The following is a 19,420-nucleotide window of genomic DNA, read 5'->3' on the forward strand; positions in this document are numbered from 1 at the left end:
ACTGCATAAATCAATAACCTAGAAAAATATTGTTCAGTAGATATTTCTTAAGTAAGCATATATGCTTAAGATAGTGCCTGGCACAAAGTTAATAAGATTTATTATCTTTACTCCTGTGTTTTCTTTCACAGTATTTTCTGAGTCTTTTTTATCTTTTTTGATTTTCTCCTACAGTTGATAGGAAGATTTCAATAAAGAGACCAATGAATGAAATGAAAGCTAACTTTACAGGTAAATGAGAACTTAAGGTTCTTAGGGTTTCAGCCCTTTATATTAGTTTTTTAAGTGGCATTTCTAGTATCTTACTTAATTCTGATGTTTCATTATTAAATACATGCTTCTAAGGCCCCTTGGATTGGCATTAGGAAGGCTTCTGCAATAGAATACAAGACTCTATGTTAATTTTAAATCCTAAGTTTTCTGTTGCTTATGTAAGTAAAGGCTTCATGTCACAAATGTTTAACTGAACATAATCTAGAAATGTGTATGCTGAAGCTTAGAAGTGATTAAGATAATGTATTCCCTGAAATCATCAATAATTCTTGCCAAAACAATCAGATGGTTTTGAAGAATAATTCAGGTACAAATCTACATTATCTTAATTCACTCAACAGATTTTATTCTGGAAGTTGTCTTTTACAACTTTAGAAAAAAACTCCCTTTAATTCATTTTAAATACGGTATTTTATAAATACCATAAATCATTCTCAGTGGTTCTACAATTGAGACTATCTTTGCCTAACTCTTCATCTTGAAATTGGCATCTCATTAAGGGGCAGAGAGCATATCTCATAACTTGAGATACTCTGAGAGTACCAGAAGCTCATACATGTACCATCCCCCCTCTTGAAAGGTGAGAAGATTGATCCTAGTGACTTGAAAAATTTCCTGGGAAGCCTGGGGATTGAGCTCACAGATGAGGAAAAAGAGAAACTGCTGAAAACCCTGCCAGTTGATGGTGAGCTATCATAGAAGGCCCATGGTCTTTTGTGGGTCTTTACGTCTGCGTAAATATCTCCAAATTCATTTCTGATTATTTTTCTTCAAAAGTACAAAAGAAAAAATATTAAATTGAGTTCTAAGGTATATAGCAACCTGAAGGTATATAGCAACCTGTCTTAGGATTTATAATGGAAATTAAGTAACCCTTTAGACAAGAGTGGACATTAATAACTAAACATATTGTTACTTGTCAAGCCACTAATTTGTTTATAGCATGAGAAGGGAAGAGAGAGAGATTGGAGATCCATGAAGAAAAGAATAAAGATAGCAAGCAGAAATAAAAAGAAAGGGAAGTTCTATATGATTTCACTCATATGTGGAATTTAAGAAACAAAACAGATGGACATAGGGGAAATGAAGGAAAAATAAAATAAAAACAGAGAGGAAGGAAAACCATAAGAGATTCTTAACTATAAGAAACAATTTGTGGGTTGCTGGAGGAAGAGTTGGTGAGAGATGGGGTAACTGGGTGATGGGCATTAAGGAGGGCACATGATGTAATGAGCACTGGGTGTTATATGCCACTGATGAATCACTAAATTCTACCCCTGAAACTAATAACACTGTATGTTAACTAAACTGAATTTAAATTTTAAAAACTGGGAAAAAAAAAAAGAAAGAAAGAAAGAAATATTCATGTTTGAGCAAGTAGACTCCCTTGGGTACTGGAATAGGAAGGTTTGTCACCATGAAAGAAGTTTCTGTTTCCAAACTTTGCTATATAAGATGAAGTAATCTAAAAATTAGAGACAAGTCTTCTTAAAATTTTTTTTCTGAAATTATTTAATTCAGGCCATTTTTGTGGTTTTATGTTAGTTTCATCATTACATGAATTATGGCTTTTTTCACAGCTGCTGGGAAGGTATATCAGGATGGGTTGCTGAAGGGTATGAAATCTCTCTATGGTAAGTAAGAAACACAGTTAGAATTCATATTGTCTGACTTCACCAACTTGACACCATTCAATTATGAATCCTGGCTCCTTGCTTTGGTATCATTTCTTATTTATGATTGTTTTCAGTATATCCACGTTTTAACCAGTAACAGCATACATTTTTATCTTGTAGGAAATTCCATATACTCGCATTTTTTTTTCAACTGTGTACACCCCTCTCCCACCAAAAAAACAACCAAACCTAGGAAGTCACAGCATAAGTGAAAGGAAGGGTTAGCCTTGTTCAAGGGATTTGGTCAGTTCTATGGGTAGCTAATATAAAAACTCATACAAAAATCATTATATATATGCAGCCCCTATTTTTTACATACAAGTATTAGATTGGTTGTCTGCAGTTTCACTTGCTTAAACTGCTTAATTTGTTTTGTTATATAGGCTTGTTATTAAGACAAGCTCTAATTTTAACTGTTTTCCTGATTTTGTATACTTGAACAAGTCTGTTTCGGATTTGGGCTTTGTTGAAAGGTGATTATACAAAGACACAAAATTTCTCTTTTTTGTTCTGTTTTACTTTAATAGAATTTATGATTATTATATTCATTAGGGCTTTATTAAAGAAGCAAAATCACTATGAGTGACATGGAATAAGAGATTTATTGTAAGAATTAGATTTTATGCAATTGTGAGAGCTGGTAAAGAAGTCTGTGAAAACTGTCACCTCCCTGAAATCAACATAGTCAGCAATGCCAGCACTCAGGAGGAAAAACTGGTATGAAAAAGTTGGAGAGAACAAGAAAAAACTAGAACCCATGAAGACAAAGTGGAATTCATGTCTCTCTTGTTTCCCCCACCCTTAAGACTGTAAGTGACCTGAGAAAGAAACTGACATCTCTCTTCAAGGAGACAGACATGTGCTTAGCCTAAGACTAGAAGTGGTGAGAGCCAGATCTGGATGCCTGGCTTCCACCCTATGCCAACAAGGTGATCCAGAAGATTAAGAACATTATCAGGGACTGTAATGGCACCTGGAACCCAACACCGACATTTATGATTGATTGATTATAATATTTTTTGAGAGAGAAAGAGAGTGTGTGTGAGCCAGGGCAGGGATTGGTGGGGAGTAGGAGCATAGGAAGAGGTGGAAAATCTTTTCTTTTTTTTTTAAGATTTATGTATTTATTTGACACAAAGAGTGAGATCACAAGTAGGCAGAGAGGCAGGCAGAGAGAGGGGGGGAAGCAGACTCCCTGCTGAGCAGAGAGCCCAACTCGGGGCTCTATTTCAGGACCTTGGGATCATGACCCGAGCCGAAGGCAGAGGCTTAACCCACTGAGCCACTCAGGTGCCCCGAGGTGGAAAATCTTAAGCTCAATCTCACAACCCTGAGATCATGACCTGAGGAGTGAGATGTTTAACTGATTGAGCCACCCAGGGGCCCCCTGACACTGACCTTTAGAGTATAGGAGCAGCTCCTTCACTTGTGCCTTCCAGATCTCCTGCAAAATTTTCTGTGGCCTGCCAGAACTCTATAGGTGAGGGAAGTCCTAGAAATATAATTCCAGTTTAGCCAATTTGATACAGTCACAGTCTACCATCATCTTCCTCTTGGCAACTTGGCAGCCACACACACACACACACACATATATATATATATATATATATATATATATATATATATATATATATGTATATGTATATATACATATATATATATATTTATCTTTTAGCCTCTCTTATATTTCTAATGAAAACAGTAATCACAGTTTCTCATACAACCAAAACTATGCTAACCCTCTTCTCAGAATATGTTTCAAAATTCCAGCTATCACTATCCATCTCTAGGTTATGTTCATTTTCTAACTGACTCACATTCTTCCTTGACATCCTATCATTTAAATAATGATACAAGACTAGCTACTGTTCACAAATCTTCTGTTCACAAATCTCATGTAGATGCAGGGAAAATGGAGGAGGAGATAAAAAGAAAAGAATTGGTTAAATGCTGATAACTGTTACAGTCTTGTGCAGTCCTTTAGCAACTGGTCACGTGGATATAGCTAGTATTTATCTTTCCTTTTGCATTTCTATTCATATTGCCCTCTCTCTCACCAAGCACTTCAGCTGCTCCTACCTCCTTACCTGGTGGGTGACCCTAAATTTTGTTCCTGAAGGATAAGGGCCATTGTCGGACCTGTCTCTATTGTATTGCATTATTTAATTTACAATTAGCTTTAATCACAGAACAAGGGGATACCAGCAGGTGTCCTAGATTCTAGACATATCTATCCCTATCCCCACTGTGTAGTAGCAGCAGCCCAGTTTCCCCTGATGGTCAGAATAAATCACTCCAACCAGTAAAGTCATCCCTTTTTTTACTTGTAGACACATAGGAACAGGAAGACAAAGTGGCTCAGATTCAGGTTTTTTTTTTTCTTCCTCATTCAGTTGGCCATGGGATAGTCTTTTCTTTATCAGCTTTATTGGTGCATAATTGACATATAACATGTAGGTTTAAAGTATACAGTGTGATATTTGATACACTTATATATTGTGAAATGATTACCACATTCATCACCTCACCTTATAAAAACCAAAAAATAGAATGTTGATATGCATGCAAAATTTTGGTATAATATACTTATATACTTTTTTCATAATTCCTACATTGTCTCCTTCCTAAGGGGGAAAGGTTCGTACAAATGAGCTGGACAACACTCTAAAAAAATTGGGAATTGAGCTCACAGAAGAGGAACTTGCAAATCTCTCAGAAAACCTAGAAGTTGATGGTGAGCTCCTACAGATATCTTCAGGGCATCTTCTATTTTGCTTTATATCTGATGTGTTTAAAAATAGATAGATTTGACAGATGCATATTAGAGAGGTTGGAGGAGAGCCTAATTTCATTTTTTTAATTTGTTTTTAAAATTTTGATTCCTATAAGGTTAACATACTATGCTACATTATTTCAAGTGGACAGTATAGTAATTCAACGATTCTGTATGTTACTCAGTGCTCATCATGACGGGTGTACTCATTGAGCCCCATCATAAATTTCATCCATTCTCCCACAGACCTCCCCTCTGGTAACCACCAGTTTGTCCTCTATAGTTAAGGGTCTGTTTCTTGGTTTGTCTCCTCTCTCTTTTTGTTTTTATTTTTTATTTTTGTTTTTGTTTTTGCTGTTGTTGTTGTTGTTCATTTGTTTTGTTTCTTAAATACCACAGATAACTGAAATTGTGTGATATTTGTCTTTCTCTGAGTGATTTATTTCACTTAGCACTATACCCTCTAGCTCCATCCGCATTGTTGTTGCTGATGGCCAGATCGCATCCTTTTTAATGGCTATAATATTTGCCTGTGTGTGTGTGTGTGTGTGTGTATCCCATCTTTATCCATTCATTTACCTATGGATACTTGGGGGGAGCCTAATTTGATTTTTTTTAAAGATTTTATTTTTTTATTTGACACAAACCCTGAGAGAGATCACAAGTAGGCAAAGCAGCAGGTACAACGGGAGGGAGACGCAGGCTCTTTACTGAGCAAGGAGACTGATGCGGGTTTTGATCCTAGGACCCTGGGATCATGACCTAAACTGAAGGCAGAGGTTTAACTGACTGAGCCACCCAGGTGCCCCTGGAGAGCCTGATTTTAAAGTCAGAGTAAATCTTGGATCATCATTACAAATAATCAAAGTAGCATCACCTTTCCCTGTGTATACCAAGAATTGCAGAGTGTACTGTCAGGATCTAATAGGTCTAGATAATAAGAAAGCAAAATAATAAGGATTTGAACATCTATTTATAGAGAAGTCAACAGGCCCATTTTTCTATCTATCCTTCTGTTTACCAAAATCTTCACTCTAAAATGTATTCAAAGATTCTTATCATAGTGCATGAGACCTTCAGTCTCCATCTGCCCATCTGAATATATCTTCTCTCATTTTCCTTCTGTTCAAGCCATGTTGAACTATTTGTAGTTTCACACACATAGCATGATAGCCCTCTACTTTTCCCTTTTCTCAGCTTCTCCATATGAAGTTTTTTCCATCCCTCCATATTTTAGATCAGCCGCTCTGATACATTAATATAGTTCATGCATTATCTCCTGCAGGAAGCAGTCTTAAAACATACCAGGCTAGATTAATGGTCCATTTCTCAGCTGTTTGTTGCTACATGAAGTAAAGTTTCCAGAATACCTAGTCAACTCCGATATCTTCAACTATGGCTTATAATGGCATCCAAAACACGAGGAAGAGCACAATTTTCCTGACCCAGTTTCTAAGATCTGAGACCTTTGTATTTTTTTTTAAGAGACCTTTGTATTAACGGAGATCATTTTAACTCCCTGAGATCCAGGCATTTAATAGATGGTCTCAGGTAAAATGAAAATATGGGGAATTTTTCATGGAATTTTTTCCACAAAATATGTGTCTTACGTTTGTGTTCTGTACTTCTGACATTATTTGCATGGTGCCTTTTTTGGTAGCTAATGGGATGGTTGGTCTGAAAGAGGTGATGGATGAAGTCAAAGTTACTACAGGTAAGTGAGAAACTATCAATCCAAGACATTTAGTATTTATAGTAATTATATTTTATCATTATCCCTCAATTCCCATCTAGTTATGGCATTTATTTCCTTATTCATTAAATTACTAACAATTAATGTATTTTCTGGTATATTTTTTATTTATATATTTTCTTCTTTCTTTTAGAACAGCCAAATTCTTTTTTTGTTTAATGAAGGGGCCCAGGTACAAGGATCTTTTTTTTTTTAATGTTATGTTAGTCACCATACAATATAGCCAAATTCTATATTAGTAAAATAATATATGAAGTAAAATTTTGGTAAATACTACAGAAAACTTATAAAAATGAGACTAACATACCTTATTTGATATAATTATTTGAATAATTAATTTACAGTATTCTAGTTGAAAAGACAGATACACAATGTAAGTTTCACTGGGTTCAGAGTTGCTTTGCCATTGTCAATATGATTGTGACTTCTTTTGTTAGCATTTAAAGGTCAAATTCTTTTTTTGTGAATGTCATATTATACTTGGAGAGGTCTCATTGGCTTTCGTTCTTTATTCTGTACATATTCAAGCTATGTAGCCATAGATTGATTTTTCCTATTTGGAATCATTAAATGATCCTCTAAATTCATATATGTCGTGATGTCTGCCTTTTTTAAGGAGGGGAGGTTGATGCCAAAGATGTGAAAACTCTTCTGAAAAACATGGGAATAGAATTCACAGATAAGGAACGTTTGAAGCTGATGAAAAGTCTGCCTTTCAGTGGTAAATATTTCAAATTAGATATGACCTTAAAGGGTGTTTAAAAGTTAGTTAACATACAGTGTAATATTAGTTTCAGTTATAGAATTTAGTGATTCATCACTTCCATACCCACTGTTCGTCACAAGGGCCCCCCTTAATCCTCAGTACCCATCTCCCTACCCACCTCCCCTCTGGTGACCATCAGTTTGTTCTCTATAGTTGAGAGTCTGTTTCTTGGTTTTATTCTCTCTTTTTTCCCCCATGTTCATTTGTTTTGTTTTGTTTCCTTTTGAGCTCTTTTTTATTTTTTTTTAAGATTTATTTATTTATTTGACAGAGAGAAATCACAAGTAGTCAGAGAGGCAGGCAGAGAGAGAGAGAGGGAAGCGGGCTCCCTGCTGAGCAGAGAGCCCGATGCAGGACTCGATCCCAGGACCCTGAGATCATGACCTGAGCCGAAGGCAGCGGCTTAACCCACTGAGCCACCCAGGCGCCCTTGAGCTCTTTTTTAAAACTCACACTATCCCCATTTGCTAAGATGCAAAAATAAATAAATTAAAAAATTATATCCATCTCAAAATAATTTAAATGTTTACTTATTCCTGAGGGAATTTTCCATCTATGCAGTTTATCTTTCAGTTTTGGGATAAGCATCCCCAACATACTGACTCATACCATTGAAGGGAATAAATTTCTGAGGATACCCTTACCTTGTAGATAGCTACAGGCAATTGTGGGAAGTAAATAAGAGAAAGAGGGGTGTTAAACTGTGAGGGGATAAAAGGTGAGAGGTGCTGTTACCAAAAAAAGTTGTGTATATTATAGGGCACCTTGTGCGCTAAATTTTGGATAGACTTACCGTGTTATAAACTTTCCCTAATTTTCTCTCATACTTTATATTAATGGGGGAAATTTCTAGAGTATATCATGAAAATCCCAGTTTTACTGAAATAATTTCAGTGAAAAGCCACATTATTCCCCCATGACCTTAAATGTGCTCTTTTTTATAGATGATAACAAAGTCTTCAAGAACAGGTTGCTAGAAGGTGTGAAGTCTCTTAAAGGTGAGCGAGAAACATAATGAGAATACAAATGAATATGAGATCTTCATTTTATACTGTTTCTGAAATATGAATTTGCTGCCATCTGTCATATATACTGATTGCAAATGTATACTTTTTTAGAGCTCAATCTTTATTTTAGCAGATAATCTCATGTTCTATCTTGGAAGTAAAGCACCATACTTTCTTGTCATTTTCCAAATTTTCAGGAAGAAAAATATCAAATTTCAAGTTTGCATAGCAAAAAAAAAATATAGAAAGGATTAGCAATGATTCAGGGAATTTAATAAATAGCAGAAAACACTAGACTGAGTTCATTCATCAAAAGTCAATCTGCTGGGGCACCTGGGTGGCTCAGTGGGTTAAGCCTCTGCCTTCGGCTCAGGTCATTATCCCAGGGTCCTGGGATTGAGCCCCACATCGGGCTCTCTGCTCTGCAGGGAGCCTGCTTCCTCCTCTCCCTCTGCTTGCCTCTCTGCCTACTTGTGATCTCTGTCAGATAAATAAAAAAAAATCTTTAAAAAAAAAATTAAAAAAAAAAAGTCAATCTACAACCGTTGAGAACTAAAGAATATTTACCTCCAGTACCAGAATTCCCTGAGCATTTATTGAACACCATTTATTTTTTCTCCACCGGATTTTTTTTAATTCTCCAAGAAAATTGAGGCTAGCAAGAGTGATAACCCTCAACTTTCTATCCCCAATGCCTACCTTTACAGGTATCTTTAAGCATACCCATCCTAGTATCAAAGGATGAGTGAAGAGTAGCTCTTCCTCTTCAAGGCTTACCAGGATTGACTCCATTCTCTCCCACATCTTTAAGACTTCATCCCATTCACCATTTTCAACCTCTTCCTCAGTGGACAAGCTTTCCTTTCAGCCCATCTACATGCTCAGCGTATCCCATCCTATAAAATAAGCAAACTAAAACTCTTCATACCTCTTTGGCCACAACTCAATCTCTTTCCTCCCTTTCTCATTCACTTATTGAGAGACTTGTCCATACTCTGAGCCTCTATTTCTATACCTTTTCAAACTAATTTCAGTACTGAGTGCCCTTTAAAACCTTGTGTTTGTGTAGGCTGGTCCCCAAGACAAATCTCAAGGGAAGTAGCCTTAATTCGAACTTTGTAGTTGAGGGCTTAAAATATTTGGTCTCTGTGTTAAAATTGTTGAACATTAATTAATTTATTTTTTTCACTTTATTTGTTTAATGGAGAAGTATATTTTACTAGTGAACAAGATATATTCTACTAGTAAACAATACAAGTGTATTGGCACCAAAGAAGTAGCAATTTTCCCAAATTATTCTTTTTTTTATTATTATGTTCACTTTAGAGCAAATATTCTTTACTTTAGGTAAGTAGTAGACTTTGGGGGAATCCTTGAATAGGCTTTAGTGAGTATATAACCTGTCTGAAACAGTGTGCATATTATATGAGTAATGATCTACTGTTTAAGAAATTCACAATGGAATATGTGTATCAAAAGTGTGTAAGCCCTTCTCCTTTGGACTGTTACATTTCTTAGGTGGGAAAGTCAATATCAACAACCTGGACACTGTTCTGAACAACCTGGGGATCAAGCTTGCAGATACAGAACTTAAAGATCTAGTTGAAAACATGCATGTTGGTGGTAAGGATGTTATCAGATACACTGGTTAACCCTGGAGAGTGTTTAGTTAAAAGGATCTTTAAGGAAAGAAATGTCCTTTCCATAAGGGGAAGGGAAGGCCCAAGAACCAAGTGGTGATATAGCACAGCAATGACTAAAACATGGAGAATGTCATTTAAGTTTATGAGTATCCAGTTAACAAAGTCAAAATTGAAAGATTTTTTATATGTGTTTTTATATGCAAGTATCATGGTTAGTAGTCTTTCCAATTCTGAATACAAGAATGGAGCATTCTTTCAGCACACTCACTTCTGAATAAGTTCCTCTAACACAAATAAATTTGAGATATTATAGGCCAAATTGCATCACTGCAATTGTATGATTTTCATATTGGGCTGTTCCTCCCATTCATGCTAATCTTAAAAACTGGAGAGAATAATAATCTAGAAAGTGTGTTCAAAAATATTTGTTAAGGGCTCCTGGGTGTCTCAGTGGGTTAAGCCTCTGCCTTTGGTCCTGGGATCAAGCCCCGCATTGGGCTCTCTGCTCAGCAGGGAGCCTGCCTCCCCCTCTCTCTCTGCCTGCCTCTCTGCCTACTTGTGATCTCTCTGTCAAATAAATAAATAAAATCTTTTTTTTAATTGTTAAATAAACATATATAACAATTAGGATGAGGTCTGACACATAGAAGTACAACTATTATAGTTGTTCCTATGTTTTTCCACCAACTTTGTATTGTATCTCATAATATGAGATCTATATGATATATGAGATTTAAAACATATGAGATCTATAATATAATATACTGTGATTTTGATCTTCTATAGTTGATGAGAAAATTCCTCTAGAGACACTGATGGAAAACATCACAGACTTTACAGGTGAGAGAAAAGTTACCATAAAATTAGGATTCCTATTATCTACATTAAATTTTTTTTCTGATATTTCCTAGTACTCCATCATTGACTTATAAATTCTGGTATTTCTCTTTATTTTTAATGAAGTATTTGTCTCTAATGTTTCATGTATTGATATAAAATTATCTCTTTTTACAATGAAATTACCATACTATCTCTTGCTTTCAAGTTCTGTAATCTCTGTTGTTTATGTCAATAATATAATTCAGTTCACCAGTGATTAATAACCACATATAGAATGACACAGAAAATCAGAATGGAGCCTAAAATTGATTGAGGTAATGTATTCATTGTATTTATCATTTAATTCTTATTTTTTAAATTAAAATACTTTTTCAAAGAAAAATTCATGTAAGCATCTATTTTTTTAATCAATAGATCAAATTTTATTCTGAAAGTAGTCTGTCCTTAATTTTTAGAAGAAACTCTCTTGCTCATATTAAGGAAATAAATTTGACCTAACATCTATACTGATTTTGTTGTTGAAATGTTTTATTTTTACTTTATTCTTCAATCAGAGAGTGAGAAGATGATATTAATTATCCTAAAATAATTTTTTCACTAGAAATAATTACTGTTATGTGAAATAAAGGTATGTACCAAATTTCCTATTTTTTCAAAGGTGAGAAGATTGAGTCAAGTAATCTAAAAAATGTTCTGGGAAATCTGGGAATTGAGTTTGCAGATAAGGAACTAGAGGAGATGCTGAAAATACTGCCGATTGATGGTGAGTCATACAAGTGTCTGTGTAAGTTTCCAGGGAACTTAGATTTTTGTGGATCTGCATGCAACTTTTTAATTTCTTCTAAAACATGATAGAACATTTTTTAGAAACCAAAATGTAGTCTACATATAAAAACTGTGAATGTCATTTAGAGTTTATTTTAGAAGCCAAGCAATTCCTCAGATGTAAGTTGCCATCAGAACTAACAAATGTCTTCTATTGCCCTTCGGGGCTTATACCAGAAGAAGGGGGAAAAAAGAGATAAGAGAGCAATAGAAGAAATTAAAATAATTAAAAAGAAAGGGAAGATATTTATACAGTATAGTAAGCCTACTCAAGAGGACAAGTTTGTCATATTGAAAAAGGCTTCTCTTCCTTAATTTCATTGTTACATAAAGATGAAAATTTGGAGTAAAACATTTTTAACAGAATTACTGAGACATCATCCACGTATCATACAATTAACCCAATAAAGCATACAACTCAGTGAATTCTAATGTATTCACAAAATCGTGCCTTCATCACCACAAACAACTTTAGAACAATTTTATTATCCCAGAAAGATACCCCAGACCCATTGATAGTCACCTTCCAATTTCTCCATGCCCCTCAGCTCTGAGCAATGACTATTTTCTATCTCTATCCCTTTTCCTGTTCTGAATGTTCCACATAAATAGAATCATACAATATGTGGTGCTTTGTGACTAGTTTCACTTAGCACAGTGGTTTCAAGGTTCATCCCAATCCTGTTACATATTCTCAGTACAGTTGACCCTTGAACAACATGGGAGCTAGGAGCACTGACTCCCTGAGCAGACAAAAATCTGTATATAACTTTTGACTCTCCAAAAACTTAGCTACTAATTGCCTTCCGCTGACCAGAAGCCTTACAGACAACACAAACAGTCCACTGATATACGTTTTGTATGCTGTATGTATTATATACTCTTACAGTAGGTAAGCTAGAGAAAAGAAAGTGTTATTAAGAAAATCATAAGGAAGACAGGTGCCTGGGTGGCCCAGTCAGTTAAACCTCTGACTCTTGATTACAAGCTCAGGTCATGAGCTGACATTCAGCTCCATGCTCAGCACAGAGCCTGCTTGAGATTCTCTCCCTTTCCCTCTAACCTTTCCCCCTTCCCCTGCTCGTACTCTCTCTCTTTCTCTCTCTCTCTAAATAAATAAAAATCTTAAAGAAAGAAAGAAAGAAAGAAAGAAAGAGAAAGAAGGAGGGAGGATAGGAAAGGAAAGGAAGAGAAGAGAAGGAAGGAAAGAAATTAATTGTAAGGGAGAGAAAATACATTTACATTTACATTTACATTTACAGCACTGCAAACACTCCATGCAGAGTTCAAACCCCTGTTTCAAAGGTCAACTGTGCTTTGTTTCTTTTCACAGCTGAATAATGTGCTGTGTATGGACAAACTACATTTTATCTATCCATTCTTGGATTGATGGATGTTAGGATGATTTCCACATTTTAGCTATTATGAATAATTTTCCTCTGAACATTCATGTACAAGTTTTTACATGGAAACATATTTTCTTTTGTCTTGGGTATATAACTTAAGAGTGAAATTGTTGGGTCATATGGTAACTCTATGTTGAACCATTTGAGGAAGCTAGGTTGTTTTCCAGAGTGGCTGCCCTACTTTACATTTCTACCAGCAGTCCATCAGAGTTCCAATTTCTCCACATCCTAGTCAACACTTGTTATCTGTCCTTTGATTACATCATAGTGAGTGTGAGGTTGTATCTTATTCTGGTTTCAATTTCCCTGGTGGCTAATTATGTTAAGCATCTTTTCATGTGTATATTAGCTAAATGTATGTCTCCCTTGGAGAAAAATCTATTCATATCCCTTGTCCATTTTTAAATTAGGTGTCTTTTTATTATTGAATCATAGAAGTTCTTTATATATTCTAGATACAAGTCCCTTATGTTTTCTAGATACAAGTTCCTTATCAGATATATGATTGCAAAAGTTTTCTCCTGTTCTGTGAATTATATTTTTACTTTCTTGATAGTGTTCCTTGATGTGCAGAAGTTTTTAATTTTGTTGGTATCCAGATTATAATTTTTTTCTTTTGTTGCTTGTGCTTTGGGTGTCATATATTTAAAAAAAACATTGTCTAACCTAAGGTTAAGAAAACTTAAACAGCTGTTTTCTACTAATATTTTTATAGTTTTAACACTTATAATTGGGTCTTTGATCCACCTTCGGTTAATTTTTTATTTTTATTTTTTTACAGAGAGTTGAGCAGGGGCAGAGGGAGAGGGAGAGAGAGAATCCCAAGCAGGCTCTACACCCAGCATAGAACCTTATGCAGAGCTCAATTTCATGACCCTAAGATCACAGCCCAAACCAAAATCAAGAGTCACACACTTAGCTGACTGAGCCACCCAACTGCCCCATCTTGAGTTAATTTTGTATATAGTGTGAGATAGGGATCCAAAAGAATATTCTCTTTGCACGTGAATATCCAGTTGTCCCAGCACCATTTGTTGAAAAGCCCGTTCTTACTTCACTGAATGGTGCTGGTAACCTTGTCAAAAGTCAATTGACCATAAATTGGAAGGTTTATTTCTGGATTCAAAATTCTATTCCATTGATCTATATATCCACTTTTTTTAATGCCAGTATCCCACTGTCTTGATTACTGTAGTTTTGTAGTTTTTAAAATGAAAAGTGTATGGGGTGCCTAGATGGCTCCATCAAGTGTCCAACTATTGGTTTCAGCTCAGGTCATAATCTCATGGATTGGGGCTTTGCACTCAGCAGGGAGACTGCTTAAGATTCTCTCCCTCTGCCCTGTCCCTCCCCCCATGAACACTCACAAGCCAGCGTGCTCGCTTTCTCAAATAAATCAATAAATCTTTAAATAAAGAAAGTGTGAGAACCCCACGTTTTTTTTTCCTTTTCAAGATTATTTTTGCTATTTGGGGCCCCAGCTTTACCATATAAATATTAGGATCAGCTCATTAATTTCTGCAAACAAACCAACTAGAATTTTTTATAAAATTGCATTGATTCCATGGATCAATTTAGGGAGTATTGCCATATTCACAATATTAAGTCTTCCAATCCATAAACTTAGGTGTCTTTTCATTTCTTTAGGTCTTCTTTAATTTCTTTCTACAATGTTTTATAATCTCCAAAGTATAAGTTTTGTACTCCTTTTGTTAAAATGATTCTTAAGCATTTTCTCTTTTTGATGCTTTGTAAATGGAATTGCTTTCTTAGTTCCTTTTTGGTTTGCTCATTGCAGCAGTATAGATATACAATCAATTTTTGTATATTGATAAAAGACTAGATTTTCTGTTTCCAAAATGACTCTACTTGTGCTATTTTTGTGAATCTCATATTCATTTTACCATTACATGAACTCTGACTTTTCTTACAGCCAATGGAAAGTTATATCGTAATAGGTTACTGAAGGCTATGAAGTCTCCTAAAAGTAAGTAAGAAACAAAATTATAAGGCATATTATCTGGATTCTCCAGATATATCATCTAAGCATGAACCTTGGCCCTCTTTAAGTTTTTATTTATGATTCTTTCAGCATAACTACATTTTATCTGCTGTTAATATGCACTTTCTCTTGGCAGGCAGTCCAGTATCTTCTTAAAATTTTTTCAACTCTTTCTCAAAAAGAAAAATCAATCCTATGAAATACAAACAAACAAAAAACCCTAATCATTTTCAAAGAGCAATGGTCAGCTACAATGATACCTAATATGTCAAATCAATAAACAAAAATAACCCTACTTTTTGTACTGAGTAATTAAGTTAGTGGCCTGTAGTTCTATTTGTTCAAGCCCCTTAACCCTGTTTTATTATGTAGGCTTGTCAAAAAGAATAGACTAAAGGAAATACAATTCTCATTCTGACTCTCTCTTGACTTTCTCTTTGGGTCTTCAAGTGGACAGGTCTATTTGGGGTTTTAGTCTTGTTGAAATGTAACCATAACAGAGGCCTGAAATATGTTTTATGTTTTGTCTCTTTTGTTTTAATAATATGCGGTCATTAAAGTTAGTAGTTTTACTATATTTTTTTAATTTTGCTATATATACCTTTTTTTTCCAAATGTTGCTTCACTGTCTCTTTCCTAAGGTGGGAAGATGAAAACTAATAACCTCCATTCTAATTTGGAAAATATGGGAATGAGGCTCACAGAGGAGGAATTTGCTGAACTGTCAAGACAACTACAAGTTGATGGTGAGCCCAAGAGATAGCACTAGGGCATCTGGTTGTCCTCTATTTATAGGTATATCCATTAAAATTAGGATGAGTCAAATTTAGCTGGAATTTATTATACTATATGAATAATTTATATCTTTTTCTAAGCTTGTGTCACTGATTATGTGTTTCTTTTGGACTTATGTAGCAAATGGGAATGTTGATCTGCCTAACTTGATGGGAGCAGTGAAAGCTATTACAGGTGAGTACAAAGTCACTATAAACCTAGAATTCCTATTGGAACAGTAACTACATTTACCATTCACCTTAACTGCCATGTTGATTCTGTTACTATACTCCTTATTGTAAGTATTTGCCCAGAGTTGGACTTTGTGGTATCCATGTTTTGGTAATAAAATTTTAGTTTTTATGCCTTGGCAGAAAGACCCATCTTCTCTTAAAAAAAAAAAAAACTTAAACTTAAAAATAACTTTTTTAGAGTCACTCAATTTTCCTCACAGGCCTTTCTCTTTCTGATTAAGGGAAGGTTGACGTCAAGAACCTGGAAACCGTTATAGGCAACATGGGAATCGAGCTCACTGACAAGGAACTGGAAGATCTGAAACAAAACCTGCCCATCAGTGGTGAGCATATGAGATACTGTTGGATTTTGAGTTTTAGATTTTATGTACCTTTTAGCAATGAGAGGAATGGAATAAGGGAACTTTTTATGCAGAAGATGTCAAGATTGGAGATGAGGCAATGACACTGACAAAGAAACTGGGAATGTAGTTTGTGGACACTGGTGGCACAGTCGCTAGAAGAGTCTTCCCAATTCCAAGAACAAGAAAGCCACTTTTGAACCCTATCTTTTCATTGTCAAATTCAACAGTTAATATTTTATGAAATAGAAAGTCATATTTGCATTTTTTAAATAAGTATATCTTTAATATTTTAATTTTTTCTACTCTATGCTCATAACATATTCTGAGTAAATATTTATTGAATGACAATTTGAAGTGCTTAATAAGATGTCCAGGACACGTAAGTGCTATTATAATGTGAAGGGGAGGAGTTGTGTTTTACGTCATTGTATTTTACATATATACATGTGTATGTGTTTTACATCATTTTATGAGCTTCAAGTTATGGGTTTTTGTTACAGGTGATAATAAAGTTGCTTTGGAAACTTTGAAGGATAAAGCAAAAGCTTTTACAGGTAAGAATTTGTTATAAATGATTTGTAATAAATCATGATTTACATTAAAAATTTTAATAATATGTTCTCAAACTAGCTATAAATTCACATATTTTCAGCATTCATTTTGATAAATATTTGCATCTACTGATCAATAGCTTAATCTAACATGATCTGAGTTTATAAGTAAAACAAAAAGATAACTTTCTCATAATGAGTCTTATACTCTGATGCTTCTTTTTTTTCAATGAAACTATCTGGCTGGTACTTACAGACCAAAAACTAGACGGACACAGTAAAAGTAGAGTGGAACATTAAAAATAATAAGTCCACTCCTGCCAACTAATCACATAGTTTTAACAAAATAAAGTAAAATATGTCATAGTTTGTTAATTGTGTATTATATTATACTAACCGTCTCTTGAACTTATTTTTAGGTAACTATATGATCAGATTTGCTTCTGCACTATGTGGTATTATTCTCAGTATCAGGAATATATCCTGCTCACTATCTTTTTGAAAGACATTATTTATTTATTTGAGAGAGGGAGAACGAGTACAAGCAGGGAGAGGCCAGAGGAGGGAGGGACGTAAACCCCCTGCTGAGCGCGGAGCCCAGTGCAGGACTCGATCCCAGGACCTCAGGAACATGATCTGAGCTGAAGGCAAACACTTAACTGACTGAGCCACCCAGCCACCCCTTCCTGTTTAGTATTACTAAGGGACAAATTCTATTTTTTATTTACCATTTGACTCTTTTTATCAGGAAATCTTTCACTCTGCATTTCCTTCTTATTCTGGTATTAGAGAAATACTAGAGAATATTAGAGAAAAACTAGTACTAGTACTAGTACTAGAGCAGCAGAAGTGTATGTCTAGATGATTTAAAATAATTAGATTGTCCCTTCATATTTTAACCTAAAACTGTTCCATCTTTTCAAAGGAGAAAAGATTGATGCCAGTGACCTACAGAATATTCTGAAAGGCATGGGGATTGAGCTTACAGATTCGGAGCACAAACACTTGCTGAAAACACTACCCATTGATGGTAAGTAAATGCCACATAAATGCCAACTTGCCATCCCGGGAACTTGATTTAATGGGTCAATGTGACCCATTCTCAATCTTTTAATAGTACAGTTTTGCCTAAAAAATGCCTTAGATTGATAGAAATTCTGTCATTACCGCTTCAAACACAATTTTAGATTCATCACTACATTGCCATATAGTTGTCCAAGTGACTAATACTTCCCCTTCAGATCAGCCACAGTTTTTCAATCAGAGCAATGAAAAATCAGAAGGAGAAATAGGACATCAGTGGAATAAAAAGAAAGACATGGGCACCTGGGTGGCTCAGTTGGTTAAGCAACTGCCTTCAGCTCAGATCACGATCCTGGAGTCCCTGGATCGAGTCATCAGGCTCCCTGCCCAGCAGCGAGTCTGCTTCTCCCTCTGACCCTCCCCCTTCTCATGCTCTCTCTTTTTCTCCCTCTCTCTTTCTCATTTTCTCTCTCTCTCAAATAAATAAAAAATCTGAAAAAACAAAAAGAAAGACACAGTTTAATGTATTTTTTAGAATTGCACCATGAGAGAGTTCAATAAATGTCTCTAATTCCAAAGAGTTGTATGTTTGTCACTATGGAAAACACTTATATTTTTAAATGTCCTTATTGTATAACTATAAAATAGGTTAATTTTTAAAGCAAATCATTGAAATGTATCTTCTATGATCATATAATTTATAATGATTTGGTGACTCTTCATATCAATTTCCTAGAGATCTGAACTGTGCCTTCTCTTACAGCTCATGAAAAGGTGTTTCAGAACAGGTTGCTGAAGGGTGTGAGATATAATAAAAGTGAGTAAGAAGTACAAAGAGGAGACATATGAAATATCCTTAAGCCTTAAATTTTTGAAATTTTATTTAAATTTAAGTTAGTTAACATATAGTATTGGTTTCAGTAGTAGAATTTAATGATTCATCAGTTACATAGAATACCCAGTGCTCATCCCAACGAGTGCCCTCCTTAATCCCCATCACCTATCAAGCTCATTCCCCCACCCGCCTACCCTCCAGCAACCCTCAGTCGGTTCTCTATAATTAAGAGTCTCTATGGTTTGCCTCCCTCTCTGTTATTTTATTTTTCCTTCCCTTTTTCTGTGTTCATCTGTTTTGTTTCTTAATTCTGCATATGATAAAATCATATTGTATTTGTCTTTCTCTGACTTATTTCATTTAGCGTAATATGCTCTAGTTCCGTCCACATCATTGCAAATGGCAAGATTTCATTCTTTTTGATGGCTGAGTAATTCTCTGTGTGTGCGTGTGTGCGTTTGTGTGTGTGTGTGTGTGTGTGTGTGTGTGTGTGTACCACATCTTGAACCATTCATCAGTTGAAGGACATTTGGGCTCTCTCCCTAGTTATCATTAAATGTATACCAATAGATTATAACACATTTTGCTGCTTGTATCACATCTGTGTTTTTCCTGGTAATAACTCTTACTTTGTCTTAGATGAAAGTTTTCTACCGGGTTGCATTTTCCAGGCTT

At 35.1% G+C, this 19,420-nt stretch overlaps 1 protein-coding gene across 4 annotated transcripts in view; it reads left to right on the forward strand.

The window, feature by feature from the left end:
- The window catches only part of EFCAB3 (EF-hand calcium binding domain 3), a 208,997-nt gene that overhangs the window by 38,664 nt on the left and 150,913 nt on the right, over positions 1 to 19,420 (forward strand). For 3 of the 4 annotated variants that reach the window (XM_032320145.1, XM_032320147.1, XM_032320146.1), the window contains 17 exons: positions 175 to 231; positions 854 to 958; positions 1,854 to 1,907; positions 4,579 to 4,683; positions 6,383 to 6,436; positions 7,092 to 7,196; positions 8,186 to 8,239; positions 9,767 to 9,871; positions 10,678 to 10,731; positions 11,390 to 11,494; positions 14,896 to 14,949; positions 15,606 to 15,710; positions 15,880 to 15,933; positions 16,214 to 16,315; positions 16,837 to 16,890; positions 17,813 to 17,917; positions 18,674 to 18,727. In XM_032320145.1, coding sequence (XP_032176036.1) covers positions 175 to 231; positions 854 to 958; positions 1,854 to 1,907; positions 4,579 to 4,683; positions 6,383 to 6,436; positions 7,092 to 7,196; positions 8,186 to 8,239; positions 9,767 to 9,871; positions 10,678 to 10,731; positions 11,390 to 11,494; positions 14,896 to 14,949; positions 15,606 to 15,710; positions 15,880 to 15,933; positions 16,214 to 16,315; positions 16,837 to 16,890; positions 17,813 to 17,917; positions 18,674 to 18,727 — 1,326 coding nt within the window. Of the gene's footprint in view, positions 1 to 174; positions 232 to 853; positions 959 to 1,853; positions 1,908 to 4,578; positions 4,684 to 6,382; positions 6,437 to 7,091; positions 7,197 to 8,185; positions 8,240 to 9,766; positions 9,872 to 10,677; positions 10,732 to 11,389; positions 11,495 to 14,895; positions 14,950 to 15,605; positions 15,711 to 15,879; positions 15,934 to 16,213; positions 16,316 to 16,836; positions 16,891 to 17,812; positions 17,918 to 18,673; positions 18,728 to 19,420 lie in introns of those variants that run through there. The other variant, XM_032320149.1, reaches the window with a different exon arrangement.

This window comes from Mustela erminea, chromosome 18 (genome assembly GCF_009829155.1).
Source record: "Mustela erminea isolate mMusErm1 chromosome 18, mMusErm1.Pri, whole genome shotgun sequence".
NCBI lineage: Eukaryota > Metazoa > Chordata > Mammalia > Carnivora > Mustelidae > Mustela > Mustela erminea.